Consider the following 18118-nt stretch of genomic DNA (forward strand, 5'->3'; position numbering starts at 1 on the left):
TATCTACCAAAAATCAAAACGAAAATAGAAATAAAAATAGTGGAGTGATTTTAATACTTTCAGTGGAAACATAGTAACAAATTTTAAATAACGATCTTTAAGGCATAGTATTTAACGTGCAACGAAATGTGTATACTTAATTTACAAAGAATTATGCAGTTGCTCTTGGTTGTATAAAATTAACATGACGCAAAGATTATTTTTTTGCAAACAGAGTCATATTTTTAGGTAGTGCAATATTAATTTTTTAGTTATAATGATTTAGTCAATCAGGTTCTCATAATGTAGCAGTACAAAATTAATGTATTCGAAGACTGTACATTATGTAGTATACCAAGTACAATCTACTTAATGAATGCTTTCGGCAATTAAAGTATATATATATACATATATTGATAATATATATGTATATATACATATTGATAATACATTTGTAATATAATAACATGTATATTTATTAATATATGTGTATATATTAAGGTATTATAACATAAACATTGTAAAATATACTTTTTGTTTATATATGTTTAAGTAATAAAAAACGATTAGGATAAATGATTAAAAATATAAAATGCATCGAAGTTTAATTGAAAACATTTTATTAAAATAAAATATACATAAAAATAAATAATTAATTAATGAGAATATTGAAAGTTTCCGATATTCATTCAATGTTTGTATAAATTTGGTAGATAATATTTAAAAAAAAAAGATTTTATCAATATATGAAAAAGACATACAATGTTGAAACACAGCCTAATTAATACCTAAGTTATATTCATTGCAGTTACAAACTACATTTTTTCATAAGTTTCTTCATAACCACAAGTAACACAAGTGTGTGTATATGTATCATTATCTTCATTATATGTGTCTTCCCCAAATTCGTGCGTATGGGAAGCTTTCGTTGTTTTATCATATATCGAACTTCTGACTTGCATTCGTAACTGTTTAATCTAGATAGTAAAAACAGTGATAAGATTTTGGGAATAATACTTGTACTAGTAGATTTTATCTATTCCCCTATGGACATGAAATTAAGTTTTATACGTGCTTGTTACCTTTTTATTGAATTTTTTAATTTTGGTCCCTTCTCTCTTAATATCGCGTAATTCTTTTTCTTCTAATAATTTTTCTTCAGTACCCCATACTTCCAAAGCCCTCTGCTCAATCTGTAGTTGTAAATACAATTTCATATCACCCCAGTTTGAATTGTGAGGATTTCTTCTGGTAATGAATTTTAATGGAGGTTCTCTTTTATCAAAATCACAATCCTTTAATAAATATTCTTGTTTTGCTTCTGTTTTTGTGATTAAAGAATGTTTTTCATCTGGATCTCTGAAATAACATAACTAATCATGATAACAGTACTACTTTCAAATAAGTATTTTCAAATGATGGTTGTACCTGCATTTATCACATACAGCAAGATCAAATGTTTTTAACAGATAAGAATCTTTAAATTCCTGTTGACACTCGTCACAATGAGGTGAATCAATAATGATAGGAGCAGGCTCTGTTGTTATTCGTAACTAAAACAAAACAAGGTATTAGATTAAATATTAGGAAATCATAAACTACAATATCTTTTAGGGCAAACCAATTGTTCTTCTAAATCATTATCTTCCTCTATGAGGAAACCACCACCACTGTCTATAACACGCTGTCCTTGAACTTTTAATTGTCTACCCTTTATTGAACCTGCATTTTCACTGTAAAATAAATGAAATTGACTTCTACATATCTTTCAATCTGCCATAACAATAACAGAGATCTATCATATCATACCTGTTTGCATAGGGATGAGATACGATTTTAGATTTCTTTAAAAGTAATGCTTTTTGACGATTTCGTTCTGCACGTTCTTTAAAATGCTGGCTACTTTCTACTGAATCTTTATCCTCAGAAGAATCACACAATTCTACCGTAGTAGACATTTTTCTTGCATATAAATAAATGCAGAATCTAAAACAGAATAATCATTGTTAATACTTTAACAATGAGATGTTTGTATGATTTGTGCAGGTTAAATTTATAAATTTTATACATATTACAAAATTAATTGCAATTTTATTAATAAAACAATTTATATTTATTGCGTAAATTTTTATTCGATGCATAATTAATACGACATACAGAAAAGATTATACAAAAATATAAAAAACATATTATAATTGATTATTTAACATCAAATATTTATATTCAGATATATTTCCATTACCTAAAAGTACTTATTTTATAACTTATATAATCTATAATTTCTAATTTGATTTGTTAGTTTTCTCAGTGACTACAGATCCAACAAGATGGGACATTGGACAGACCTTTCTTTTCAAGGGGTCTTGAATTAGTGTTTCCCTGTTTCGGAAAATCAAAAGGTAAGTTGTCGAGTAGTTTCCACTACTTTTGCATAGATAACGCTAATATCGAAAATTTAAATATACCGCCCTTTCTTTTTGACATCCGAAGATCACCGAACACAGACTGAGACCGACTGACGCGCTTTAGCGCCTAAGCGCTATTTTCCGTTTCAGTCTTCAATAATTTGTCGGTCTTGTGTTGATTTTAGGAGATTTATTAAAAAAATCGGAGTAAAAATTGTCTTCTCAGTTAAGAGCGAGAATTAAAGTAAAAACGTGAAATCTAATTCAGTGGGGGTGTCTAGGACCCCTCGAGACAAAGGCGTCGTTATTCTTTTTGCGTCTGTAGTCATTGGTGTAGTGTTGCACGAAATCCAACAGTTTTGTGATTCAGTGTAAAATTAAAAAAAAGATTACAAATTAATGTATGGTTAGTAAAAATTTACCAGTCTTAGGGTGTAATTTTATCTTTGTCATGTATTATATAGTTTCATTGTAATTGTTGATATTTTCATACTATTCTAATTTTAAAATTACAGCAACCAGACGTCCCCCCGCGCTTACCGACAAAGTAGCGACTACTTAAGATTTGAATCTTCGCAATGAAGACATCGAAAGATAAGTGAAAAATTAGAGATATTTATTTTTGGTTAATAATATATTCTAATATATATCACATTCATATTTAGAAATAACATATCGTAACAAATATTCGTAATATATACATAGCGGTTTTAAAGTATTTGATACCTACATACCTGAAGTAAAAGCTTTATATTACTTACACGCGAGTTAAAGACAATTCATTAAAAAAATCTCTTATTTAATCATTAAAAGCAGGTTAAATTACAATTTTTCCTATTTAACACGCATCACAGTTTTCGTAAAAAAAAAAAACGAAGAGGAATGAGTAATTATTTTTTTGTAAAACATTGGTAACAAGTATCAAACGTACATAAAGATGGAGGTATATCCTGCACCAATCTAATTATGCATAAAGCATGAGCTATGTGTCCTTGTTTCTTTAATTCTTGTATAAGAATGTCCGCATTTTCCTTTATATTTGTTAAAGATCGATTCACAAGTACGTGTTCAATGATTCGACCATAAACTTCATGATTTGGATTAAAAGATGCTGTTAAATTCTTTAAAAATAACATTTCTAGTATTGATGTTGATAACATTAATTCCTGCAACATATAATAATAAAAATAATGTAAAATGTATTGAAGAATTAGAGAATATATTATTAATCAAAATATAAGCATACCTTATGCTTTTCTTGAAGGATTATTACTGCTTCTTTATGTAATTCTGGGTCATCTGTGTCTAACCTGATATGAACCGCATGTTCAAGGGGAATATTCTCCTTATTTAAAAATTCTTTAAGCATCTGTTACATATAAATCAAAACAATTAATAATATGTAATAGATTAAACTCTGAATCTAATATGGTTACTTATGTTTTGATACTTACATTTTCTGAGGACAATCTTTCAATTAATTCTTTATATTCTTGAAAAATTCGTTTATCCTTGCCTTTGCCTCCTTCTGTTACATGTAGACTAAGTATCTTCATCATCTGTAAGACTGGATGTTTATCAAGTTGCGTATATTCAGGATCTTCAAATTTCGGCCATTGTATTAACATTCTTTTTACTTCATAAAAATCATCAGCATTTCGAATTTTATTGAACACTCTTTTAAAGGCTTCAAACCGATCTTTCTCTGTTAGACATTTACCAATGTCCTTTAATAATATAACACTATTATCTGTACACAATTCATGTTCTAAGACATTTGTTTTATCATCAATATTCTCTACTATTTCTTCATCAGAAAAATTGCCCCAGTCATCAGTCCATTCTACATCATGATTAACACCAGATTCAGATAAATTCGAATTTTCAATTGATTTTTTTTTATTATTTGATTCTATAATAGTTGAATTTGATTTCTGTATATATTCATTGTCTTTTTTATCTGTATAATCTTCAATTATTTGATTTGGTTCAGAAAACTGGGTGTCTTGTATTCCATGATTATTAAACATACGTTTTTGCCAATATTTAAGATATTCATAAATGTCAGATTCTTTGCTCTTATGTGCTACATTTATCACTTTCCATATTAAACTTAATGGATTAAATGAATATAAATTTTTTAAATCTTTATATAAACTTTTATGTAACTCCAAACAGTAATAATATATAGCAGTCTGAGTGTATAATTCTGTTTCAGGTAATTCCACTAAAACATTTTGCACCTCTTTTATATAATTCTTTTGTACGCTAAATAAATAACATATGCCTAACAACCAATCTTCTTGCATGGTATACTTTGCACATTCTAAAAACACTGAAATATAAAATAATTTATTATTTATATACAATTACATACTATCTTACTTGTATTTGTATTTTAATTCTCATGGAACACTTACAATGATTAATATCACTGACTTCCAATCCATAACAAGATGATTCGCTTAACATGGCTACTCTTAGAAAAGCGCGACAGCATTTTAGCTTTGTGTTTTCTAAATCTGGCATCGAATAACTTGTATATTTACTATCAAGATTACTAACTTTACATTTTTCATGCAAACATTCATAAAAGCATGGAAAACTTTGGACGTCGTCATCGTTTTCGTGGCGTTCTGTATTATCGTGTTCTGTATCATTGCCTTGGTTATTTGTGAAATTAAATTTCAGTCTAGATTTCCAAAAATTTGTATCGCTTATATTTTTAATTAAACCAAACGTTGAATCTTTCATAATGTTTGCAGAAGTTTTTACTATTTCAGTAGAAGCTTCTAATACTTTTGGAACGAATTCTTTAGTTTCTACCTGAGGCTGTAAATCAAAAATAGTTTAATACATTCCTATTGTTTAATTTGTTCATACATTTCTGTATATACACATATATTACTCACAGTTGTAAGTGCATCTATAAATTCATCTTCACTATCAGCATCGTTAAAATCGTCAGATTCGCTAGGTGGTATCCACAGTTCCAAATTTTTATGTAACATTTGTATTTCTATTAAATGTATTTGATCTAACGCTTTACTCAACATTTCACTAGGTCCATTGTTTATCGCAAACCATAAACATTTCTGTCTAGTTTTCAAATCATCATAATCTTCACAAAATCCTAAATCTAAAGCAACTGTCCAGGCAGGAATGTAATTATTCTGCATTAATTGCTGACAAGTAGCAGCACATACAGTAAAATCCTTGATCTAAAAGAGTATGTTATTTAAATTTATTGTCTCTTGCTTACTTTAAAATATCATACTGAAACAAAGCTTTACCTCAAGTGCTTTCTTTGCTATTAACTCCAAAACTTTCCCTTCTTGTGTTCTACTATTGTTCCTTTCGATTCGTAGATAATTTGCTAAAGTCAACAATCTTTGACGACATTTATGAGCATCCTCTCGAGTATTTAAACAATCCTGTATCAATCTTAGTCTGTCTTGCATTAACCGGACTTGAAGCGGTAGTATATCAATGTTGAATTCAGTTAGAATTTGAAGCGAATTAATAAGGTCGTATTCTTCTTTGATTCGTGGATTGTCGTCTGCGATCAGGTGAAGACAGGCTCTGGAATAACATTATTAATAACAACTGATATAAAAAATAATTAGAACATATCAAGGACTAAACTTACCTAGCTAATTCCATACTATTATCAGTAAGGGACTTTGAGCTGTTGAAATATTCTTTACTAGCATCCAAAATTAAGTTCACTGCTCTTTCATAAGATACTTTCAACAAAGATTGTTCATTTTTCTTAGTTTCTATTAAAACAGCACAATTTTGTATGTTTGATTTAACTCCTGATACTAAACGTGCCGATACACAAATTTCAAAGCATGTTTCTATGTCAACACATGAGAAAATCAAACCATGAATTTCAAGCATCCCATTTAATAACTGAGCCCATTGTTTTTCATCCGGAGGCGGAGTTCTTGAAATAAAATATAAAGAATATTAAATATAAAAGTGTTTAAAGTTTGTTCATCTTTTGGAATGTTCTATTTGCTTACATTTTATTCAAGCTTCTTGCCATTTCAACTAACAATTGTTTAGCAGCTTCAGGATTGCTTTTGTTTTTTCGCAATGCGTTCAGCGTGGTTTTAACTCCATATTGATTTAAGATTTTTGTACATACAAGTTCTCTATCAAGTTCCTCTTGCAATGTACATATCGCGCTGGTTCTTTTACTATCGCGATCTTTAGAAATAGAATCTACAATGCACGTTGCTTTTTCGTACATATTAGGATCATTGCAAGCATAAATACAGTCTAACGCCAATGTAGCAATGTCTTCTATCATTTGAAGAATTTCTTCGTCACGAGACATTTTCAAGTACTCAAAAAGTTTGACTGGTAGTTTTAAGTCTTCTTTACTAATGCATACTAAGTAATCGTTAAACAAATGTCTTTGTAATTCTCCACCCTATAAAATTTGATACATTAAAAGGTCTAGCACTTATAATATAATAAATGTTTTGTGAAATTTGTACGCTTACCAAATACTGATGTCTTCTTTTTATAAATGGCAGTAAAAAATTTTTGATATCATCAACGAAACTTTTTTCAGTAGTTTTGCTCATTAACAATTTAATTTTCTTCAAATTAGATAATTTTTGTAATTGGTCTAAAGATAAATCTTCTAGATAAACTTTGTAAATGAGATCATCCAAAGTTTCCAAATCTAGCAAGAGATTTTCTAAACCAGGAATGTTGTGTGACTTGGCAATTTTTATTAATTGCAAAGCATTATCTACTATGCAACTGTTTCTTTCAATTTGATAAGCTCGCGATTCGTACCATTTTTGCAATAACTCTGGTGTAAGTAATGTATTTCTGAAAACAAAAATGAAACGTGCATACACAAATTTTAATATTAAAAAAAATACACAGCGAGGAAGATAGAATTTACCTATATATAGATAGTGATGGGTCGTCTTCATAAAGTACTTTTGATTCATCATCATTTTCTAAATTAATTATTTCATTGAATTCAGTTTTCTCAGACCAGTCTTTTTGTCGTAATTCACATTGATCAAGTAAAAACAATTGGTCGTCGGTATCACATTCTGGTAGAAGCTTCTTATATTTCAATGGATTTAATGTTTCTGGGAAATAACTGATGATTGCTAGCCAATGAGGTAACAAATTTTCACCGTGATATGTGAACATAATTTCAACCCCTTGCCAGTCACCATCTTTCGCAAATCTGCTCTTAACGAAATAATAATACTAGTATAGAAGTATAAATCACTTTACGCTATAAGAAATTTTTATTATTTTTTATACCTAACCGCATTTTCAATTGTTGAAAGTTGCCGAAATTCTTCATAGAATGTTTTATCATATTTTAATGATGATCCCAGAATGATTTCATATGTAAGTAGTTTATCTAAATGATCCAGAAGTTTCCTTCTATATTTAATTAAATCCTTTTGAGCTTCTGATAAATGTTTCATGTCAATTTTTTCGAGCAACTGATTTATCTTTTGTACCTATTTTGGTATATTATATAATGTATCTGTACAAATGTACTAAAATGTTTCTGTACATATCACATAATAACAGCATAGCTTACCTGTCTTAAACTTACACTTGCTTCATCCATTTCATTCCAGTCTTCGTCATTATTGTCCATCATCATAAATTTTCCATCATCATGAGTTCCAATTGCTACTAAAGTTTCCAAATTAGCACCCTTTAATCCAAAATTTAATAATTCTCGCGCTGCTTCAATAGTGTCTGGAACCCGCGTAATGCATTCATGTAACACCCAAGATCTTTTTGTTACTTTGCTCAGATGTTCATGAATAGCATTCAAAGATAATTCAGACTTTCGCCATTGTGTCTGATATACCAAATCTGTGTCTAAATTATACATATTTGCTAATGCCAATGCTTCTTCATATTCCTGCAATACAATTTTTTATTCAATTCAATTTACACTGGTTTGGACTTTATGTCTTCATACCTCGATATCAATTTTTCGTGAATACAATTCTTCAGGTGTTGTACTTTTAAGGCCAAGAATTCTATAAGTTCTGAATAACACCCTTGATTTCCTTCTTTTAGGCTGAAATCTTTCAATATCTGTTATAGAGTATAAAGTACTCTGCATTAAATTTGTGGTATAATTTAATATGCTAACTGGTTCTAGTTCATCGTCATTTTCTTCTTCACTTTCTGACGAGGCTTCTTAGAAATTAAATAAATTATATCATTTATATATACATAGAGGAAATCAAACTGTTTATTGAATAGATAGTTTAATCCAAACCTGATATTTGACCCTCTGTATTAGTTTCCCTAGTTCTTTTTTTACTTGTTATAAATGTTTCACAATCTAGGCACAAAAATCCTCGGTCTGGACCGAGTTCACATATTTGTGGTTGCCCGGCTAAAAATTCAGGACTTGGGCCCAATAGATTCTTTAAGTTTTGTGTACAGCAAACGGAAGTAGATCCAGAATATCTTGCAATTATAATTGCCTTTGAGAACATTGATGAATCAGTACCAATAAAATTGCATATTTTATTATACATCATTTTCAAAGAAAATAGTATTACCTCTTCAGACCACCAGCCAATATCTAATGGATGAAATTCAGTAACACCGGGTGGAAATTTTTTCGATTTTATATGTCCCAATGGATTAGGTATATTGAAGTCTGGTTGTTCTGACAGTTTCCATTTCCTCTGTATCAATAAATTTGGTAACCTCCATAATGATATTGAACCATCTGTGTGTAAACATGTTAGTAACTTGCTATTTGGAGAAATTTTTATTTTGAATATGACTGATTCTGGTTGCAAGTTCAATGTTGGAATAATGTTCCATATAGAAAATTTGGATGTTGTTTTTGACTGATCATCAAAAGTAAATGACAATTTGCAGTATGGATAATCATACAAAGGCCTCCATGATGTTAATCCACTTTCTGAAGCTGTTGACTATATTATTTTACGATTAGAAGTGTCATATTAGTGTTTTTATTAGAGGTATATGTAATTAAAAATTAGTTACCATTAATTTTTGGGTGATGGTATTTCCAGCAACATAAAATAGATGATGTTTTTCATCATAGGTAACAGTAGTTATTCCATTTTTATAAAAATTGCCAAAAGAAAATTCATAATTGTCTTCAAATCCATTGGTTGGTGAAATGTGGTATGATCTCAGTAAACCACTGTACGTGATTAACATAAATTCATAAGACCATTTTTCTGAATTTGTTCTGGGTTTGAGAAATATCATAGAAGTTATTGCATCACCAGCTTCTAAAATATGGGGGTTCTGAGAAACAGCTCTGGGATTAATATTAAAAACATTGTTTCCCAGAGCATTATAAAAGGAAGTATGACCATTGCTAGATGCTAATGCTAAAAGTGTTCCATCTGGACTCCATGCAAGTTTTCTCCATTGTGGAAAAGCATCTTTTGGTACTAAAATAATGAAAGATTTTATGAAGAACATTGGTTTATGTTTTTAATCTGTACATGCTCAGATCATAGATCATATAACTTCATAACTTACCAGAAGCTTTCCCAACAACTGATGAGTATTCATCTTTTGCTTTTCGTATTTCTATTACAGTCTCTTGTAAAACTGCAAGTAATCTTCCACAGTCGCTAATTGCAAACTTCCATGGTAAAGTAAGACTGATCTGTTGGGATATACTTTCTGGCAAAGAGTATCTGTTGTTTAAATATCTCAGAGCATTTTTAATTGTGCCTGTTGTTGGTAATATTACACTGTCCTTTTTACATTTCTGGAAGGAACATCATTTTATGCATTGTATGCTGGAATACTGTAAAATGTAAATCATGTCCTGAATACATAGACATAAACTTACTATCAGTTCTGGTTCTTGCTTGCGTACAAAATATTCTAGCAATTCATAAAGTATTGGTTTATTTGATACTTCGTTTGAATTAACCATTTTGTATGCAGAAACATAACCTTTTTTGCCGATAAAAACAGACCAGAGAGTGCAATCAGTCAGAATTTGACATGTCACTAGTGTAACGTCATGAATATTTTTTCACCTTTTATTAAACATATTTATATTGGTTCAAGTAAAAATTATTTAAGTATTCTAGACATATAAATCTGAGTAATTATTAAATAAATCGTATGTATTCTTTGCTGAAAATAATTAAGAATGATAGAACCATATTGGTATAGTGAATCTCCAACAATATAAGTTGGGTAGAAGCACATGTATAACCTCATGCATACATGTGAATTTCAAAATACAAACGTTTCAGCCAGCGATTGTCAACAGGATAGCGTGAACGTTTTATTTTTAATATTCACTCTCTTTGAGTATTTTCAAAATGTCAGACGGTGAAGATGATTTTATGTGTGAGGAGGAGGAAGATTATGGTCTTGTGAGTATTTGTCTGTTTCTGGTAGGAAATATTGCTGTGTTAAGAATCTTTCCATTTAAGGAATAGGTTAGGATTTTTATTTTTGACATATATGAAGCTTAAAAATAATTCGTTTATACGTTTTGAAATGTTTAAATAATAAAAAAATAGTGTAACTGAGATTTCTTTTGATTTTGAGAAGGCTATTGATGTTGTAGAGTATCTTAACTTTGTTTAGGTTATATGGATGTTCTTTTAGTTTTTCTTTCCTTTAGTACTATGATCAATTATTTTTTACCAGAAACAATGTTGGAGTGATGTTACTTTAACCATAATTTTAGGAATATTCAGAGGACTCAAATTCTGAGCCTGACGTTGATCTAGAAAATCAATATTATAATAGCAAAGCATTAAAAGAAGATGATCCAAAAGCAGCTCTACAGAGTTTTCAAAAAGTTTTGGATTTAGAGGGAGGCGAAAAGGGTGAATGGGGCTTCAAAGCTTTGAAGCAAATGATAAAGATTAATTTTAAATTGGTATGTTGTTAAGTTATTATTATGTGGATGTTATATATTTATACTACTATATCTTTGTAGGCAAATTATAAGGAAATGATGGTCAGGTATAAGCAACTATTAACTTATATTAAAAGTGCTGTTACCAGAAACCATTCGGAAAAGTCTATAAACTCCATATTAGATTACATTAGTACATCAAAGAATGTGAGTAATTACGGCTGCTAATTAAATTACCCTAGGAAATAAGGATTCTTCCTTACTTAATATTTTGCAGATGGAATTGTTACAAGATTTTTATGAAACTACTTTAGATGCATTGAAAGATGCTAAAAATGATAGGTTATGGTTTAAAACTAACACAAAGTTGGGAAAGTTGTACTTTGATCGATCAGACTTTAATAAATTAGCAAAAATATTAAAACAACTTCACCAAAGTTGCCAGGTAGATTGTGTACATTATTTATATAGTAAGTTAAAGCAGTTGGTTTTACACATTCTAAATGTACATAATATTTATTCAGACTGATGATGGGGAGGATGATTTGAAAAAAGGAACACAACTTTTAGAGATATATGCATTAGAAATACAAATGTACACTGCCCAAAAGAACAATAAGAAATTGAAAACTCTGTATGAACAGAGCTTACACATTAAAAGTGCTATACCACATCCACTAATAATGGGAGTGATTAGAGGTACAGTAGCATAGATTAAGTTATTAGAATTAGAAATTAAGAGGTATCTTGATATCTTAAAGTAAAATAGTATTATCTGTGTATAAATAAAAGAATGTGGAGGAAAGATGCACTTAAGAGAGGGTGAATTTGAAAAAGCACACACTGATTTCTTTGAGGCTTTTAAAAATTATGATGAGTCTGGATCACCAAGGAGAACCACATGTTTGAAATATTTAGTTTTAGCAAATATGTAAGTAGAAACTAGATAAGCATAGTAACGTGTAATATAATAGCAACATAAAATACGTTATGATTAAAAAAAAAAAAAAAACAGGTTGATGAAATCTGGTATCAATCCATTTGATTCTCAAGAAGCAAAACCATATAAAAATGACCCGGAAATTTTAGCAATGACCAATCTAGTGGTCAGTTATCAAAATAACGATATTAATCAATTTGAATTAATTTTAAAACAAAATAGAAATAATATAATGGATGATCCTTTTATAAGAGAGCATATCGAAGATTTATTACGCAATATACGTACTCAGGTATGTGCGGTACGCGTAGAATGTTTAAAAATTTTCTGAAAGTTTAATACAACATTCGTATAATTATAGGTCTTGATTAAACTAATAAAACCTTACACTAGAATTTATATTCCATTCATAAGCAAAGAATTAAATATCGATGTATCGGAGGTCGAAAGTCTATTAGTGTCTTGCATCTTGGATAATACGATCCGTGGTCGCATAGATCAGGTAATATAAAGAATTTCGTATCATTATTTAAAGATATTGTGCTTTCTCAGCCTTATATACTAGATTTCATATCATTAACAGGTGAACCAAGTTCTAGAATTGGATAAAAAATCGGTATGTGCAGCGCGTTACTATGCTCTCGACAAATGGACAAGTCAATTGCATTCATTGCATTTAGCAATAGTTAATAAAATGTCGTAAGGAGTATGGTATGCGTGACTGCAAAATAAAAACAATTTCTAAACATCATATTGTATAGTATATCATAAATGCCTGTCTTCTACTATCTGAAAAAAAAAAAAAAATAAAATCTGTTGTGATATAATAATAAAGTTAGAATTTTAATACGATACGTATACTATACCATTTTATTCCTCTTTATCAAGTTAATTCTAACTTTATAAGGAAATCATTTCTGTGCATTAGTCGAATTCACGGACCGGCAACTCTAAATACATTTAATTGTTAAATTGTATTCGCTTAGTGGAACAATCGACAATTATATCAGTCAAAGGTGTCGATCAGTTCTTGGAACGTTGAACTTCGTTACGTCCAATTAACGAAGTTCTATTCATCTCTCCTAATTTCCATGCAAGTTCGATACATAGAGCAATTGAACACCCTGCAGAAGGATGTGCTTCAACAGAAGGATGACGAAACGTGCCGTCTCAGTGGAATGGCACGGCTGGTTTTAGCTCCGTTTCAAGCATTGTTATTCAGTCTACGTTCGCGCCTATGTAAATGTTGGTTAACCCCAGGCAGGATGGGCGGTAGGGTCCCTAGGCTCGCCCTACATCCTCCCCGTTACGGGATAGTATAATCCTCTCGTTCTCGAACATGTTCATCCTCATCCTCGCCACGTTTAAGGTGGCAGCTTGCAAAGCTACGGGAACTCACTTTGCTAGAAAATCAATTTCCAAAGTAAAATCACTGGCAAATCCAATAAATCCCCCTTAATATTTTTCATTTAATAACCATCCTTTTGTTCAAAATTTAAATGATACATTTAGAGTTCCACGACGGTCTTGTATGATAAAAAATAATCGTAATTGGAAATAATTAACACGATCAGTTATTGAATAATGCAGCATCGATTTTAACAGTACACTCTGTTATTGTTTAATTAAAGATCTCGCCCTCCGGGAATGCAGCGATATTTTAAACGAACAATGAAATTTTGAAAGCTTTCCGGTACAAAGGAGATACCAATTTTGATATCGTACAATACAGATATTTTTCTATCATTTTTATTCGTCAACGGAGTAATACTATTAGGACCCCTGTGGCTCGGGGGGATTAGAATACGGCCACGGTATCCCCTGCCTGTCGTACAAGGCGACTAAAAGGGGACACACACGCACACACACGCAGACTCAAGCAAAAGATTGTAAAAGTATGGCGAAAAAACAGAAGCAAAAGTATGGCAAATGTATGAAACAATGTAAAATGCAAAAGAGAATGAGATTTGAAAAAAGTCGCGCAAAGCGCGCGTGGCCGAAAATGTTCGTTGGGCAAAAGGGGACAGTAAAAGTTCCCAAAGTATGCCGCCCGCAGGAAACGGGATGTAAAAATGCATCCCTTTTTTCCGAAAATTAAAGTAAAGTAATACTATTAGGTAGCGAAAGTATATCAGGATGTAAGGAAAATGGTAACGAGATCTTCTGGTAGCGGATAGCTTATCAAATTTTCGAACATAGCCAGTTGAAAATCGCGAAATCGTTGATAGAAGTACTGTACCCTAGGTTTCTGTGTATTTTGGCATTAAGCTTCCACGAGTCGTGGTTTCAACTGCAGTCGGCGTGATTAGCGGGCACGCGAGTACACGCGTGAAACGACGTCGACGATAACGACTATGACGACGGTGCAACCCCAACGTTAATTGGCACTTGCAATCAAAGCAGAGCTCGAAATACCCGCTGGTATTCACGCAGCTCCTCTGCAGACTTTGAAATGAAATTTTCCTCAAAATTTCTCCTCGCACGAACAGATAGAAGTCTGCGAGACGATACGGTGGACTGAAATTGACCACCATGTATCCTGCCATAAATTTAGTCATTTTACATGTTCACTTTTGAAAAATTAGAATATAAAGCCACGTTTATATTTTTCAAAAATAATTCAACGTTTAGGTGTCTCGAGTGGATGTATCCTTTTAAGTCAATGGGAAATCATAGATCCGTTTAAGTCGCGATGAAACCCGCTATCTTCTTTGTATCCTCTTTTTCTTCCTCTTTAATTCGAGCATCACGTCCGTTGCAGGTTCATGTTGCAACGTACACGAGGGACATAGCTCTCGTGCAGTTGCGAGTAGATTTTAGCCTTTGAGGAGAGTTAATTTAAGTGAAAACTCCATTTTCAGTGTCTCCTCCGTTAGAGGATGCCCCACGGGGTCTACGTTGCATGTTGCAAAAAGAAGAAAAAAGAAAAGAGAATTCTTCTACTTTTTTATACCTCTTTGCCCTCCGTATAACTACCTGTCGACAAGATAGTTGCCAGAATCTTTTGATATTCCTTTCGTACGGATTTCAAGGATCTTGAAGCAGGTTTTGTGGTCGGATCGATCGTCGAACCGGTAGGATTAATTACGTTAATGAATCGTACGAAGGAACCCGGAAGAGGGATGAGAACTATTATCGAGTAGATCCGTCGTTGGTCGAATGGGAAACGATTCTTCTGTTTCGACGTCTGTTAAGGAGGAGATAGAAACCTTCATCGAGACTTCATTTGTCTCGTGAAGTAGTTCAAGTTTTAATTGAAAGCCAAACACAGGGGGTGTGAATCGTGGAGAAGGTCCGAGCTGTCGTTTACTCTGTTCCTAGGTGGTTATTTTTCAGCCGGTGGTTAAGACCACGCATTAAGGAACGATTCGAGTTAATTTTCACCTCCTCACTTTTTCCCTACCTTTTCGTGACTCGAATATCACGTTGGAACGAACAACTTAATGATAGGACATTTTCTCTACAAAGTAATCATCCCTTACAAAGCAATCGTTAAACAACGATCGCATCACAGTTTGTAAAACAGTTAATTACACGGTGTGTCCAGTATTCGAAGAAAAATTCTTCCTCATCATTTATCCTATCACGAAGATTCTTCCACCCCAGAAGATAAACGAAGGACAAGACACAAGGTAGTTGGCGTTGGATGAACGGGCTAGGAGCTTGTCCCGCGAGTAATTTTTTTTCCACCGGTCCCCCAAGAAACAAACCACGGGAAAGAACGATCGCGAACGAGAATCCGCATGGGGCCATATATCATAGGAACAAGGAATACAACGGTGTTTTTCAGCCAGGCGTCACGACGCTACGCGTCGGCCAAGCGTATAATCTCTCAAGTATTGTTCGCGCCTCGCGTCGATTTATCCGGTTTCGCTAAGGGTGACCCACCAGAACTCGGTATCTGGGAATGGAAAGAGACGAGGAACGAGGAAACACATCTGCCAGTTTTTAGCGGGCTGGCCATATATCATAAGTGTTCAGGATGAGAGAGGGCTACCGGTTCGACCATCTATCTTATACAACTTAACTCCCTTTGTACACACGTATCGCGGATAGTTTTCTATCCGTTTTTAAGTGTCTCAACTCGTTCGATAAGTTTCTTTCTAATTATTTCTCTCCCTGATTATGAAGTTTCTCATCCGTGATTAGAATTAAACTCGTGAAAAAATCAGGAACCGAGGAGTTTCGGTAACGCGATAGAGAAAGGGTGTCCCGAGAACAGTTTTTCACGGTTTCGACGACAAAGTCGTTTTCCTGGAGGCGCGTAACTTTTCCCGGCTGGCTTTCAGCTAACACCGGCTCGAATTGGACAAGACGAATTGGAAAATTGAATTGATCACTTGGAAAACTTTCTTCGGGAGATCGGGCTCAACCGTGGATAGTCCTTTTAAGAGGATAGTTTCCGTAGTTCCTCTTACCTAGACCTGTTTACGAGTTACCTTGAGTGAAAAGGGTGAAGAATGATAGCTTTCAAATGTTTAGACTCCGTTGTAAAACTAATTCGAAGAATAATTTTATTTCTAATATTAACTTGTTATCCGCAATAATTAAGTTCCTTTGGCAATTTCTCCGATGGAAACGAAATCTTGATTTACATAGCCCTTTAGGAGAAGTTAGAAATTAATAGACTAATATTTAGTGAAAACAGAAGATAGAGAGAATAGGGAATTGGAATGCATTCGTTTGCTGGATAGACGACCTTTTCCAGGATAGTTTTGACGAGGTTCGTGGACTGGTTCGATCGGGATAGAAGAAGTTTGTTTGCCAACAGAGGACGAGGTGGAGTTAAACGTATTCCGTATTCGGGATTCCATGAAAATGTACGAGCATCGGGATCAGAAATTTTAATCTGAGCAGAAGGGGTCAGAGGAAAGGTGGGCAGATCGAACGAGCGTGGAATTAATCGGGCCGTGAACGTGTGTAAGCTGGATAAAAGGGCTTCGGCATATTGGTAAATTGAGAAGTTCTCCCTTTGGATCTATGGCGTATCCGCAACATTTACATTTTATGATATTTGTCGAGACCTTCGACCCTTGTTGCCGGCCGTGGTAGACGTTTCTTAAGCCAAACCATCCCTTCGTTCTCACACAAATATTCAGCCTGGAGACGTTTCCCCTTTTCTACCACCTCGTTTTTTTCTTTTACCCATCCCCGTTTTGTGTATTATTCGTATGATATATGCGACAGAAAGGAATGGAAAGAGAAAACAAACGCTCATTACCGGGATAAAGGGAGGAACTTTGGTATAGTTTCAAAATCCGCTTTGGAGACGTTTCGCTTCATTTTTCTCGCTTCTTCGGTCAACACCTGCTTAAAACAAATTTTATTTATCGCCTCTACTTGGTAAAGTATTTGCAACGTGTTCTTTTTTGTAGAAATAATCAGAAGTAATGTTTATTCATAATTTTTCTATACGACGATGCGAAATATTTCTTTCCTCTTCAGTTTTAAATTATTCATCGTGATATTAAAGAACATATTCTTTTCAGTGAATGAAATTCATGAGCAAAAATAATTTTCTACCTATTTCTATCGTATTTTGATAATTAACGATGAAGAAAAGAGGAAATAACGTATCGTTTGCATCGATGCAATCCTTTTTGTTCCTCTTAATTCGCACGACAATTAACAGCGTTACCGATTGAAAAAAGGATGGAGAAAACAAATCTTCTCGGGCGTTTGTATCTCGTTCCTTCTTTTTTCCCCGTTGATTTCAGTAACGGTATTTCAACAACGAGCTCGCGTCCCCATTAATTCCAAAATAATTACGCGCACGCGTTTGCGTACGATACCGTGGCGGTCGTTATTGTTCAACTGATATCTGGATCGCATAAATACCGGTATCCGTTGCATTCATTCGACCCGTTATCGTTGTAACGGCGAACATTTATTACA

At 32.7% G+C, this 18118-nt stretch overlaps 3 protein-coding genes across 3 annotated transcripts; 1 reads left to right on the plus strand and 2 right to left on the minus strand.

Annotated features, from left to right (window-relative positions):
- Positions 1–591: 591 nt before the first annotated feature.
- Positions 592–2368, minus strand: LOC114875876 (DNA repair protein complementing XP-A cells homolog). The gene is made up of 6 exons (XM_029186670.2): positions 2222–2368; positions 1789–1965; positions 1601–1712; positions 1408–1532; positions 1062–1338; positions 592–956 (listed from the first exon to the last, which is right to left on the minus strand). Exons 2-6 carry the CDS (start codon positions 1935–1937, stop codon positions 795–797), a joined length of 825 nt encoding a protein of 274 aa, XP_029042503.1. The 5' UTR covers positions 1938–1965; positions 2222–2368; the 3' UTR covers positions 592–794.
- A 611-nt stretch (positions 2369–2979) lies between these two features.
- LOC114875874 (neuroblastoma-amplified sequence-like) lies at positions 2980–10352 on the minus strand. The gene is made up of 18 exons (XM_029186668.2): positions 10252–10352; positions 9933–10167; positions 9423–9841; positions 8966–9349; positions 8677–8887; positions 8371–8594; positions 7978–8310; positions 7689–7894; positions 7312–7608; positions 6899–7235; positions 6413–6825; positions 6034–6333; positions 5678–5966; positions 5297–5605; positions 4805–5216; positions 3839–4719; positions 3631–3753; positions 2980–3550 (listed from the first exon to the last, which is right to left on the minus strand). Exons 1-18 carry the CDS (start codon positions 10336–10338, stop codon positions 3275–3277), a joined length of 5736 nt encoding a protein of 1911 aa, XP_029042501.2. The 5' UTR covers positions 10339–10352; the 3' UTR covers positions 2980–3274.
- A 276-nt stretch (positions 10353–10628) lies between these two features.
- Positions 10629–13075, plus strand: LOC114875875 (COP9 signalosome complex subunit 2). Its single transcript, XM_029186669.2, has 9 exons — positions 10629–10789; positions 11110–11304; positions 11365–11490; positions 11561–11728; positions 11808–11982; positions 12076–12214; positions 12299–12515; positions 12585–12725; positions 12807–13075. Exons 1-9 carry the CDS (start codon positions 10736–10738, stop codon positions 12924–12926), a joined length of 1335 nt encoding a protein of 444 aa, XP_029042502.1. The 5' UTR covers positions 10629–10735; the 3' UTR covers positions 12927–13075.
- Positions 13076–18118: the final 5043 nt, after the last annotated feature.

This window comes from Osmia bicornis, chromosome 13 (genome assembly GCF_907164935.1).
Source record: "Osmia bicornis bicornis chromosome 13, iOsmBic2.1, whole genome shotgun sequence".
Classification (NCBI taxonomy): Eukaryota; Metazoa; Arthropoda; class Insecta; order Hymenoptera; family Megachilidae; genus Osmia; species Osmia bicornis.